This window comes from Cydia pomonella, chromosome 18, assembly GCF_033807575.1.
Source record: "Cydia pomonella isolate Wapato2018A chromosome 18, ilCydPomo1, whole genome shotgun sequence".
In the NCBI taxonomy this organism is placed as follows: Eukaryota; Metazoa; Arthropoda; class Insecta; order Lepidoptera; family Tortricidae; genus Cydia; species Cydia pomonella.
Genome location: NC_084720.1, coordinates 2129139 through 2142520, shown reverse-complemented (window position 1 = coordinate 2142520; position 13382 = coordinate 2129139). Strand labels below are relative to the sequence as shown.

Here is a 13382-nt window from a genome sequence, read left to right as displayed (position 1 = left end):
TTCTCGGTTAGTTTCACTAGACTTAAATCGACCAGGATATAAACCGTGACTACCTTTTATATTGTCTTCTTCGATATTTATTTCATTTTTTAGAAATCTTGCATGATAAAGCGTGATAGTAGTAGTGATCATGTAGGTACTTTAAATTAGATCAGACATTTTACGGTGTCGTCTGTATTAAAACTTGCCTTGAGCCATTGAGGCTTTCCAGTCGACTCTGGGTCGGGTCTGCGTTCGGCGGCGCCACCAGCAACTGCCAGTTGCGCTTGACAGCGAAGAATAGGAAGATCTTGCCAACTGGAATTTGCATAAGGTAACCAAGCTAAATTATGCGTGGCATTTGCTGTGGTAAACTGTGGACATGTCATTATTCATGTCAATTTCCAATGAAATATGGCGTTTATAATGATACCCCCACTTTGTGCTTTTCAAATCGGTGCAAAAGTAGCTTAGCAAACCAAATATAATTAGGAACAAGGCTCGGGACCGGTTTTTTAAAAAGCAGTAAATACCGGTTTATTTTGGTTTTACTGCGAACTTTCATAAGAGCGCGAACGTTTGAAGAACTGTATTGTACCGACGAGCGATGACACGCCGGACAGTTTGGTGGTGTGCCGCGTAAACAACGACAACAACATACGAAGAAACCGGTTTCTATTATTCTAAACCGGTTAATCTGAAAATAACTTAAAACCGGTTTAACGAACGAAACCGAAAAGGTTTTGCGCCAAGTACATGATAACCGTTGGGAAATTTAACCGGTTTCCGAGCCTTGCTCCAAAATGACAACGGCAATTGCGAGCTTAAAACCGCTTCGTCCATAATCCTATTTCGTCACCTTTTTTATATCGTTCACAATACCTTCCTAACTCGTCCACATTACTATTTTGACAACAGTCCTAGGTTGCCTTCATTCCTATTTTGACTACAGTGCCAGCTTGTCAACATTATTGTTTTCATATTCATATATTTTTGTACAAACAGCAACACTCTTAACTGTCCATCGTTGGACCTGATGCCTTTTGTAGGTCCACCGACGGATAGTTAACGGTGTGGGCGATGTGATGGTACAACCCATTATCAAGAGTATCATGACTGCCTTTTACGAGTATAAATAAGACAACTTTTTAGACTTTTCATTTACATTCGCATTGCTCCTGCAACCTGGAAAGTTATGTTGGCTTGTCATTTTTACCTTCACCAATGCCAGAAATGAAGACCATATAGGAATGTGGACGAGTTAGCATTTAGCACTGTGGACCTCTTAGGAATGTGGACAAGATAGGAATGTTGATGAATTAGAACAGTGAACCAGAACAATAATGACAAGTTAAGAAGGTGGTGAAATAGGATTGTAGACGAAGCGCTTTATTTTGATTCTATCTGCAAGAAATATGAAATCTCCTCACCAATAGTGTCTTCACGACCACCACAATAGTCATACAAGCTGCCAGAAAGATTCAACACCAACAACGCCATGAGAACTGCACCGAACGCGAAATCGCTTGCATCGAACTGTATATGCTCTTTGTATTCCTCACAGAATACTTTGAACACATTTGCTATAAGTCCGTATTCTTTAATAGTATTAGCGTTGAGGCATGCTTCGAGTGCTATGGTGAGATTTGGTGAGATCTTCTGGAAATCGCTGCATGTCTGTTTTACGCAGATGCCTCGATGTATGTTAGTGCGATCGTAGTGTGTTAGATTGTCCGCGGAATATTCCTAGAATAATTATAGGAGATAGGTAAATAGATATAATTATGATTATTAGTATTTATTCAGTCAGGGCGCACCTCAGACTTCGAGCGTATAGTCTATTCGACAAGTTCAAAATGGTGAAAAATAGAGATACTGATCCTAAATATACGTGCTATACTTACCTCTAAGATATAAACAATTAAAAGTGATACGGGCTTAGATATCGAGCGCTGGTGCAAGCCTACCGTGGCACTGAACCTGGGTCAAAGACTGCGTTCATGTCTTCCACGTAATACCCAAAAGTTAAGGGCTGTTAAGGTTAATTTTCTTATTTATATCCACATGAAAAGGTGCTTCTTTTATTTGGATAAGTATGATAAAATCATTACCCACAAGCCCACAAGTTAATTAGTGTACACAGGAGAGAAAATTTGTGTGTTCATCAGTTAGATAAGAAAAGTAACATTTATAGCCCTTAACATTTGGATATGTCTACAGGAAAGATGTGAACACAGTTTTGTGTTTGACTCACGTGTCTGTAGTGCCAGCAGCTGACCGGATGCGTGTACAACATCCTCCATCTCCATCCGGATTAACCCCACATCCTTGGCAAAACTTTCTCTGCCAGAGAACTTATAGCACTTAAATATCTAAGTCCATAATTACCACTAGATATTTGTAGAGCGGATCAGACGGGCTCCCCTTGAGCTTGGCGCTGGTAAAGCAGTAGGCATCCCCGCGTGTGCGCATGCATGGTTCGTATTCGTCCACTGCCGTCCATGGTGGCATCCGACCATACATACCATCTAGAAAAAAAAAGTGCCTGAGTAAGTTCCCTTAGTGTTAAATGCTCTTAGTTGCTTGATAATACAGAATAAAGCGCTGGTGGCCTAACGGTAAGAGGTCGCGGGTTCAAACCCCGGCTCGTACCAATAAGTTTTTCGGAACTTATGTACGAAATATCATTTAAATACGTCGCTTTTCGGTGAAGGAAAACATCGTGAGGAAACCGGACTAATCCCAACAAGGCCTAGTTTACCCTCTGGATTATAAGGTCAGATGGCAGTCGCTTTCGTAAAACCTAGTGCCTACGCGAAATCTTGGGATTAGTTGTCAAGCGGACCCCAGGCTCCCATGAGCAGTGGCAAAATGCCGGGACAACGCGAGGAAGAAGAAGAAAGAATGCTTCATTTCAATTAATTGATTAATTGAAATGAAGCATTAACACCTACGTTTGTTTGAGAAAAATTATCTAGCTCAAAGCATTTGTTATTGTAGACAATTGGCACCAGACAAATTCGAAAAGTGACGATTTCTTTTACCTACATTTCTGGGTCGATAAGAAATATACATAATATAGGATATATATTATATATATGGTGAAATTTAATCGGTAACAACAAAACATATGAGTGATCTCATGCAATTTACTTCGCTATCGAATTAATTACAGTTAATGTTATCGTTAACATTAAAAACCGCTGGATACATGACACCCTACTTTTATTAAAGGGAAATGTGTACGTTAAGTGTCATCGCTTAATATGAATTTGTCAGTGACTTATTGTCAGCTTCTGGGTCATAAGTCTATAGTTTTTTGAGTCACGATATTTTTCAGCGTGGTGAAACAGGGGCCAGTAGCCTAAGGACCACCCCACACTAGCGTCTTTTGAGCGTCGGCGTCTAGTCAGCGCTATGGAAAATGCAGCGCAGTTAAGCCAGCCGCCAACGTTGCGTCGAGCAGCAGCCATCGAGTTGGCTAGAGGCCGGCGCTCGGTAGACGCTACTGTGGACCACCCCACAGCAGCGTCCCACCCATACCACGACTGACTTGGATATTGTTGTTTTGACAACAACCCATAGAAACAGAGCATGAATCTTGCGATCTAACCCCCGAATTCATAAACGTCTACTAAAGTTACGATGCCGCTAATAATCGTTTGTCCCTTTCCATCATACCAATACGTCGGAAAGGGACAAACGATTATTAGCGGCTTCGTAACTTTAGTAGACGTTTATGAATAAGGGGGTAAACGTATAAGCGCCATGAATTTTACGGCGCTTACGATGTTTTGGTCGCGTGGCACAGGCGATTGCGGCAATTTCATGGTGTCGTGTTCTTCTTCTTCTTTCCATCCTTCCCTTGATGGGGTGTAGGGCTCGAACCATTTTCTTCCACTGACTCCGGTCCTGGGCAGCTTGGGTAACCTCCTCCCACCCCATCCCCAATACTCTAACTCTTGCTCCACGGAACGGCGCCAAGTAAATTTAGGGCGATCATGTTTCCGTTTCCCGGGCATATTCCAGGTCAAAGCCGCTTTGTAAAAGTAGGTGTCAGGCTTTTTTTTTGTTTAATTTATTGCAAGAACATAGTTAAATTATATGAGGTGATAACATTAAAAAAGTATCTTATGTTCTACCAGCGAAGGCATGCAATATTTAACAATACTTATTTACAAGTCGCCGAGTAGCGGTGGTGGCCGAGTGGATTCATATCCTTTAGGCGGGCCAGGGCAGATTCGTATTGAGACAGTTTCGTTTTTGGGCCCGAATCTGAGTAAGCCCGACTCTGTAGAGGCCAGATTCGCCATAGGTATCTTTCTGAACAAAACAATATCGACATACGACTTATGATATAGAAGTCACTTTCTTTTTAAAACAATTTCTGAGTAGGTCAGATTCGTATATGGTCCCGTGACATGACAGTAATACGTCTGATTGGTAATAAGTTGGGATCGGATTTATGCAGTTTCTTATCTGATCCGATTAGCAACGATTCGATTAAAATATTAAGCAGATTCTTTTAATGATGAATTCTGGAAATAACGCTTTCTTATTAGGACAGATTTTATGTATATTTAATTTCGAAAAGGCCAGGTACAATCAGCAGATATCTGAGATACTGGCCACTTTAAGATTAAATATGATAAAGTAATTAATAGATAGTTCTTAATGACAATGTCACAATGGTTATGTGATTTTCTGACCTACTCAGAATCCGGCATTATGAGAATCTGAAGAGCTAGGAATTTGAGATCTTAATAACCTGACATCTTAGGAACTTGGATAACTAATAAAATGCTCTATACATTATCGAACTTACTCAGAATCAGAATTAAATAGAAACTGGCAACATTAGAGTCATACTTACTCAGATTTTGGCCTAAAACTCAACCGGTTTAATACGAACCCGTCTTGCCCCGCCTAAAGGATTCATATGAGGTCCGACTTTCAATCCGGAGGTCGCGGGTTCAAATCCTGGCTCGTACCAATGAGTTTTTCGGAACTTATGTACGAAATATCATTTGATATTTACCACTAGCTTTTCGGTGAAGGAAAACATCGTGAGGAAACCTACATACATCTGCGAAGAAATTCAAAGGTGTATGTGAAGTCCCCAATCCGCATTGGGCTAGCGTGGGGACTATAGCCCGAGCCCTCTCGCACATGAGAGGAGGCCTGTGCCCAGCAGTGGGACGTTTATAGGCTGAATTATTATATTTACAAGTTAAAACAATAGGTAACAATTTTATAGTAAAAATTCTTTGCAATTAGATATTTGGTACATTTTAAATAGTCCTTTACTGAGTAAAAACATTTGTTTAGTAGCCATTCCGTAAATGTTTTCTTAAAGCGGTTTGTAGGAGGCTTCCTGAGGATATGCCCAATCCAATGCTATTAGCGCGTATGCATCTCCTTGTGTGTTATCTTTTGGTCAACGTATTCGTGCGTCTGTACTCGTATAACAAATCACTTACCTGTATCTACAGCTCTTGAAAATTGCGGGAGATATAACATCAATATCACTATGAAAATACTTAGTGGCATATTTCCTCTTTTTGTGGCAAAAACTGTAATAATTAGTAGTTTACTATCGATGTAGAATTTAAAGTAATTCAGACCTAATGCAAGGATATGGTGAGTTATAAATAAATAATAATATTTACTTAACGATAAAGTTAAATCTAAAAACTGAAATACAGTACAATAATTATCTAGTTTTCTAAAACCACTTAGCACTTAACAATCATTTAGTAATATTGAATGCAGCCGAGAAGTCAAGACTGCACATCTATCTAATATTATTTTAATTAGGTATTTACAATTCAAATGAAGAGAGGCATGGTAAATTTACATGAATACACCTCCTGTTTTAATAAAGTGTGTTGGGGTAAAATGCGTTAATTTCTGAATTAGACGTTTTATTGAAAACTTTTTAAGTTTACTTAATTGCACTTCATAAAAAAAAAAACTTAAGACTAACTAAAAACACGTAACGTAATACAAACACGTAACGCTTTATTTAATTGCTGCAAATGTAAAATTACATAATATAATTTGACGATTTGAATTTGATTTTTTTTTTGACGACCGGTTGGCCTAGTGGGTAGTGACCCTGCCTACGAAGCTGATGGTCCCGGGTTCAAATCCTGGTAAGGGCATTTATTCGTGTGATGAGCATGGATATTTGTTCCTGAGTCATGGGTGTTTTCTATGTATTTAAGTATTTATAAATATTTATATATTATATATATCGTTGTCTAAGTACCCTCAACACAAGCCTTATTGAGCTTACTGTGGGACTTAGTCAATTTGTGTAATAATGTCCTATAATATTTATTTAATATTTATTTATTTATTTATAATTCTTAAATCTTATATGTTTAACCGAGCAATTCTTGTATGTTATATCTGCTTAAACGCATTTTCCTAAATAAATCGACATTAGAAGTTTTATATTATCGCTAAAGACGGGTGATTTTTTTTTTTAACTTGAGTTTAAGCAGATATAATAAAACACGTATTCATTATTTTTTCCTGCTTTCAAACATATACTCAAACTAGCCATTAACTAGCAAGTTGCTTCAGCATCTCTTTCTATAGGAGTTAGAAGATTTAGTAATTTTTTCTCTTAATAGGTTGAGTTTGGGCAGCTAAAACAATAAGTGTCCGTTATTTTAGACTACTCTATAACATATAAATATATAAATCAAATCGGAGTGAGTGAGTGATATGTCGATACCCCCCGTCATGGGGGTATGAGGGGCCGCTACCGCCTCACGGCTGCGGCGGCTGTCGCGGGTCGCTTCCCCACCGACTGGTGGGGTGGTCGAATGGCCGTCATTTTGGGGACGGTGTGGGTAGCTGGTGTAGGCCAGCTCTTCGCTACCGATCGTTATCCAACCCCACGGCCCCTAACCTGGTGATACCGTTTGAGCGGGGCCAGGTTATGGAGCCGCGGAGAAGGCGACCGGCAGCTTAGCTGGCGTGTGTGGCGTGTTGGATCCGAGTGTGATCAAATCGGAACCGGACAGTTGGGTACCTTTCCTTGTAACAGCGCGGCTTATGTGGGCGATGAATCGCGAATGCGACGAGGCGCGGCGCGGCGCGGCGGCCCAACGGCATTCGGAAATCGCCCACGTAGGACACTTCCATAGGTATCAAAGGATTGAATTCACCCGCGCCGCGCCGCGCCGCGCCGCTTCGCGTTCGCGAGTTATTCGCTCAGGTAAGACACTGCCTAAGTGAGTAGATACTCCATACTTACCCAATATACTTAGTAGTTGTCACATATCAAAACTCAATTTGAGAAGAGGGTGGACTGTAAAAGACAGCAGGGAGGACCACGTCAACTGATACAATAATTACAATTGATACAATTTACAATAAAAATATTATTTATTACATCCCAATAAAAGAAAATAATACAGAGAATACAGCAATTAACATACATAAAACAGTTATTCGATGTTAAAACTGTAAGCCACCGTTTTGAAAATTGTACTTTTACTGTTTTGACAAAAAAAAAACTAATTTATAAGTTTTGTTTTTTCCTCGCAACTGTGTTGAAAAACGTCGTATGAAACGCATGTGCATTGGTCATTACTCATATCGGCTTTCTTATTGCGCGCTCGCTTACCGTTCGCGCGCACAATATCGCCTGGTGTGTAATTACCAATTAAGCACACTTGTATCATAATGTACCATTATGATACAAGTGCAGAAAATAGGAAATTCGCAACGATTGGTGAAAAATTAAAACACGACCGAAGGGAGGGAGGGAATGGACACGTGTATCGTACAACATTTTACAGTACATATGGCTCTTTAAAGTTTCGACATATACACGGAAAGTGCCCATTCCCGCACGCGTGCGGGAAAGTAGCTGCTTATGTACTGTAATAGTACATTACGATATAAGTGCGAAAAATAGGAAATTCGAAACGAGTGGCGATAAATTAAAACACGACCGAAGGGAGTGTTTTAAATCGACACAAGTTGCGGATTACCTATTCGCACATGTATCGCACAACGTTTTACAGTACATATGACCCTTTAAATGTTCGACACAGTAACGTAATATGCTAATTTTCGCACTAGTGCGGTAAAGTAGCACCATATGTACTGTAAAGATAGTTTATTTTTCAAGTAGGCATATTACAATGCGCTTATGAACGTCAAATAAAGCTACACCGGCTCTAATCCAACACTTCTGACCCGAGAAGATTCCAATCCCCCCTCAATTGGAGGAGGGTTCGTTAAGAATTCTCCCTCTTCAAGTCTTCACATTATAATTATGTCTAATTGTCTATAAGTACTTAGTAACAAATACAGAATTTTTGAATTGTATTCTTATGGACCTGTTTTATTATTTCATGATAAAGCTGTACAATTTTGACACGAATAATGAAAAATAATGAATATTTTGACTTGAAATAAAGTTATTGCTGGTATTATGCATTATTTTATGTTTTTTTTTCGTATAAGGTAGAAGTACTAGTGCTTGACGCTGCACTAGTCGCCGACATGGGCACTTTATTTCATGGAAATATAGGTTAAATTTGAACAACGAAGATTTTTCTGTATTCGAACTTAATCCTTGTCACTTTAACATAAAGTGCCCATGTCGAGTACTAGTGCAGCGTCGAGCATTATAGTACTTCTACCTTATATTGAGTTAATTTAATGAAAAAGTTTATACAAAGTAGGTAATTTGATATTGATGATATTGTGCATCTTTTTTTAGATTCATGTAAATATCCGTATAATACTTAAATATATGAAAATATTTTGTGTACATACTAATTGTATGAATATATATAATTTCAGTGTTGTGATAGTACAAGTGCAAAACTGCACATGTATCGTACAACGTTTTACAGTACATATGGCACACGTAATGTGCTAATTAGCGCACTAGTGTTGTAAAGTAATATATTTTTGAATTGTATGTAGATAATTCGATTAAGGATCTTTGCATGCTGATATAGTTGACGAGATTTGCGTACTTTTCTACCTTCTTTATTTTTTTTACTATTTAATGTACCTATGTCTGGCAAAATAAATAATTTCAATTTAAAATAAGTAGATAATTTCAATAAAGTTTTACCTACATTTATTTATTTATTTATATTTATTTCTTTAGCACAGTGAAAGTTTACAGTACTACACCAATTCGCTTGCACACTAGAAAAATAGATATCAGGAAAAAAGAAAAAACCGGACAAGTGTGAGTCGGACTCGCCCACCGAGGGTTCCGTACTTTTTAGTATTTGTTGTTATAGCGGCAACAGAAATATCACGGTTCATTAGATACAGCCTGGTGACAGACGGACGGATGGACAGCGGAGTCTTAGTAATAGGGTCCCGTTTTACCCTTTGGGAACCCTAAAAAACATGCAAACAGATAAAAGGTCAAGAAAGATAAAATTTACAAATTCAGTCAATTAATTACAATATTTAGATTATAATTATGAAATGCCAAGGAAAATAAAATTTACAAAATTAGCCAATTAATTACAATAAATTGCATTTAAAAAAGTGTCTAGCAATAATAATAATAATAAAATGCTTTATTGCACACTACAAAAAAAAAATGGTACAAAGTATGTAAAGGTATAAATATGTAGGTAACAACAGGCGGACTTATCGCTAAACAGCGATCTCTTCCAGACAACCTTCAGATAGAGAAATGGCGAACGTAATCAAGGTAACGGGTAGTGCAAAAATAATAATAAAATACTAAAATAAAATACATATACTACAAATATTTAATATATATATAGGTATACTACATTTATTACTATATATAAATAACAAATAAATATATAAATAAATGACAAAGGAAAAGCCATACAAATAACGAAGAATTTCAAGAATAACAACTACATTTATGAAAGAGACAAGTAATGTTCTTTTAATCGGTTTTAAAAAATAGAGAGCGATTTAGCACGTTTGATGTCAACGGGCAGAGCATTCCACAGCCGGACAGCGCGAAAACTGAAAGAGTTAATGTAAAATGCAATATTCCATAGGTATGCTAAACTATTGAGAACCAGGGCTCGGAACCGGTTTATTTTTAAATCCCGAAATAGCCCAATATTTTTAATTATTTTATACTCTTTACGTAGGAGTGGATCATGTATTCAGGTAACTTCAACTTCAACATTTATTCAGCAAATAGGCCACAAGGGGCACTTTTACACGTCAACATGGAATTTATATACAAACAAAAACAAGCACATCAACAATTAAGTATAAAATACAATTACAAAAAATAACTAAAATAATAATAATAAAAAAAACCGGCCAAGAGCATGTCGGGCCACGCTCAGTGTAGGGTTCCGTAGTTACTCTTCCGTCACAATAAGCTAAATTGGAGCTTAAAGTATAGTAAATTGTTAACCAAGGGATGAAACGGTACCTTTCACCCGAGTTAAACAAATAGGCAAATTTGCATAATCAGTACCTAATTAAAGGAAGTCTTTTTACTATGAAGGGAAAACTTTTTGCGATAACTCAAAAACAGCTAAACTGATCATATCCGCTATAGTTTTCATTTAATGTCTTTCTTAAGCTCTACTTCCACGATTTTTTTCATATTTTTTGGACCTATGGTTCAAAAGTTAGAGGGGGGGGGAGACACATTTTTTTTTTCTTTCGGAGCGATTATCTCCGAATATATTCACTTTATCAAAAAATGTTTCTTGAAAACCCCTTATTAGTTTTGAAAGAGCTTTCCAACAATAACCCACACTCTAGGGTTGAAGCGAAAAAAAAATTTCACCCCCACTTTACGTGTAGGGGAGGTACCCTAAAAAAAAAAAATATATTTTATTGTACGACTTTGTCGGCTTTATTGATTTATATATCCATGCCAAATTTCAGCTTTCTAGCCCTAACGACCACGGAGCAAAGCCTCGGACAGACAGACAGACAGACAGACGGACATGGCGAAACTATAAGGGTTGACTACGGAACCCTAAAAACAAACAAACAGAAAAAAAAATCTAACAACTTCGCATTATTAGCATGGACCAAAGTCGAAGTCGAGTTTACTTTGGTCCATGTTATTAGATAGTCTCATTAAAAATGAAATAATAAACCAAAGAACGAAAAAGAACGGAATAATACCGGTATTTTTTGTATGAAAAAACCGGTTCCGAGCCTTGTTGATAATATACATATTTTGTAAATAAGATAAATACAGCTTTCTTTTCTTTCTTCCTAGCGTTGTCCCGGCATATTGCCACGGCTCATGGGAGCCTGGGGTCCGCTTTGACAACTAATCCCAAGATTTGGCGTAGGCACTAGTTTTTACGAAAGCGACTGCCATTTGACCTTCCAACCCAGAGGGTAAAACTAGGCCTTGTTGGGATTAGTCCGGTTTCCTCACGATGTTTTCCTTCACCGAAAAGCGACTGGTAAATATCAAATAACATTTCGTACATAAGTTCCGAAAAACTCATTGGTACGAGCCGGGGTTTGAACCCGCGACCTCCGGATTGCAAGTCGCACGCTCTTACCGCTAGGCCACCAGCGCTTTTTTTAAATAATATATTAAATAAAATAAATACAGCATGAGCGGAAAAGTGCTGACTAAATTAGAAACTGATAGTCATCGACCCCCGCCAAAGATACTCAAGTTACTATGACGTAATCCAACAGGATTTAATAAAACCCATTTCTACGTAACCGAAATCTGACGAAACAAGCACACATATGTATATAGTAGAAACCGTCTTTAGCTCGTAGCGTTAAGGGGCTGTCAACACCCAATGTCCTTGAAATTGATGTTACTTAAACAGTTTTTTAAAAAAGACTATTTGTTTTAGTCAAGTAAGAAAAATATATGTTTATATTAATTATATTTCAAAGACCGTGGTTGTACTCGATACATGATTGAACGAAATCGGCTCGATAGAAAATAATTGCAAAGATTGGTCTTAAAATCTCAATTAAACGGTTCTATGTCTTTATTGTTTTGACTTATGGGTCTGCAATTAAAATCACTATTTCAAAACATTTATATCTAAACCGCTAACGAGTAAAATATTACACTAATAATCCACTTTTTTTTTATTTAAATAATTTTCTTATTATTCCCTTGCCCAGGCCCAGTAACATACGACAGTGCTATCTCATTTACTCCGATACAAATAGACAGTGTGCGCGCTTTAGGTATTGACAGCCTCTTAAGGAGATTGCTTGGCTTTTGGTAAGGCGACCTTACCCTAGAAATTGCGCAACTTCGTTCGTAAGTCGGTTAGCGCTGTCACTTGTCTTGCGTGCGCGTGAGTGGAAGATGTGCGTGGAATTTTGACTTAATTTGCGATTTTGACTTTTTGTGTTTTTGATCAAAATGGTGCGCGCTGTGTTTTTATTGTTTGTAGTGAATTTGTGGATGGTTGGAAGCGTGGAGTTTAGTGGTGAGTGAATTTTATTTTATAATCTTTTTTTTAATCATTGGTAGCCGTAAAGAGAAGGAAAGAAAAATGCTTTATTGCCACAAAAAATAAGTACAAAAAATCCTTACTTAATTTAAATTAACTATTCTAATAATACTTAGTATACCTTATAAGTTATATTATAATATATTATTATTATTTGGCATTATCAGGGATGATGGCAAGAGGCCTGATGGGGTGTCCTTGGTTCCTTGGAGCTTGGGACGGATGTTAGTGTGGGATGCTACCTGCGTAGACACACTGGCACCGTCCCACCTCCAACGGACTAATGTAAAAGCGGACGCAGCGGCGGAAAGCGCCGAAATTTTGAAACGTAATAAATATAAGAGCCTCGGTAGAGAGTACCATTTTGTACCTTTTGGCGTTGAAACTCTAGGTCCATGGGGTCCCAGCGCGCACAAGTTTTTTGGAGAAATCGCGAAACGTCTGGTTGACGTAACTGGTGACCGAAGAGCTGGCGGCTTCCTCGCACAACGTATCAGTATTGCGATACAACGAGGAAATGCCGCCAGCATCCTTGGTACAATGCCTCAAGGGCCTATTTTAGATATAAGCTAGTTATAGTAATCATCTGTATATATCCATTATGTATATTGTTATTGTCAATAAATAGAATAGGTAATTTTATCGAATTAAAAAAAAAAATATATTTATTTCTAAAAATATGGCAAACGGTTTTGGCGTCAACATGATGCTGAAAGTGCCCGCCCACATGGGTGACACTTAAGCGCTGTTTTTCAGCAGAGCATACTCCCATCTTAAAGGCCGGCAACGCACTTACAACCCTATGGTGTTGCAGGTGTCTATGGGCGGCGGTAATCGCTTACCATCAGGTGATCCGTCTGCTCGTTTGCCTCCTCTACCATAAAAAAAAACCAGACACCCAGTCTCAGTGTGCTACTTTCGATACGGAGGTCGCAGGTTCCAAGCCCG

At 38.1% G+C, this 13382-nt stretch overlaps 2 protein-coding genes across 2 annotated transcripts in view; one reads left to right on the top strand and one right to left on the bottom strand.

The window, feature by feature from the left end:
* Window positions 1-30: 30 nt before the first annotated feature.
* LOC133527650 (uncharacterized) lies at window positions 31-5620 on the bottom strand. The gene is made up of 4 exons (XM_061864751.1): window positions 5460-5620; window positions 2368-2507; window positions 1410-1725; window positions 31-297 (listed from the first exon to the last, which is right to left on the bottom strand). Exons 1-4 carry the CDS (start codon window positions 5527-5529, stop codon window positions 161-163), a joined length of 663 nt encoding a protein of 220 aa, XP_061720735.1. The 5' UTR covers window positions 5530-5620; the 3' UTR covers window positions 31-160.
* A 5368-nt stretch (window positions 5621-10988) lies between these two features.
* The window catches only part of LOC133527873 (nose resistant to fluoxetine protein 6-like), a 33328-nt gene continuing 30934 nt past the window's right edge, over window positions 10989-13382 (top strand). The window contains exon 1 of the mRNA XM_061865066.1: window positions 10989-12410. Within this exon, the coding sequence (XP_061721050.1) occupies window positions 12344-12410 (67 nt within the window). The 5' untranslated portion in view covers window positions 10989-12343. The remainder of the gene's footprint in view (window positions 12411-13382) is intronic.

Excerpts from the sequence above, each read along its gene's own strand:
- LOC133527650 (XM_061864751.1), bottom strand. The coding sequence starts at position 5,529 with ATGCCACTAAGTATTTTCATAGTGATATTGATGTTATATCTCCCGCAA. Across the intron at positions 2,508-5,459 it reads TTCAAGAGCTGTAGATACAG|ATGGTATGTATGGTCGGATG; the intron begins GTAAGTGATTTG and ends TTTTTTTTCTAG. Across the intron at positions 298-1,409 it reads TGGTCGTGAAGACACTATTG|TTGGCAAGATCTTCCTATTC; the intron begins GTGAGGAGATTT and ends TGCAAATTCCAG.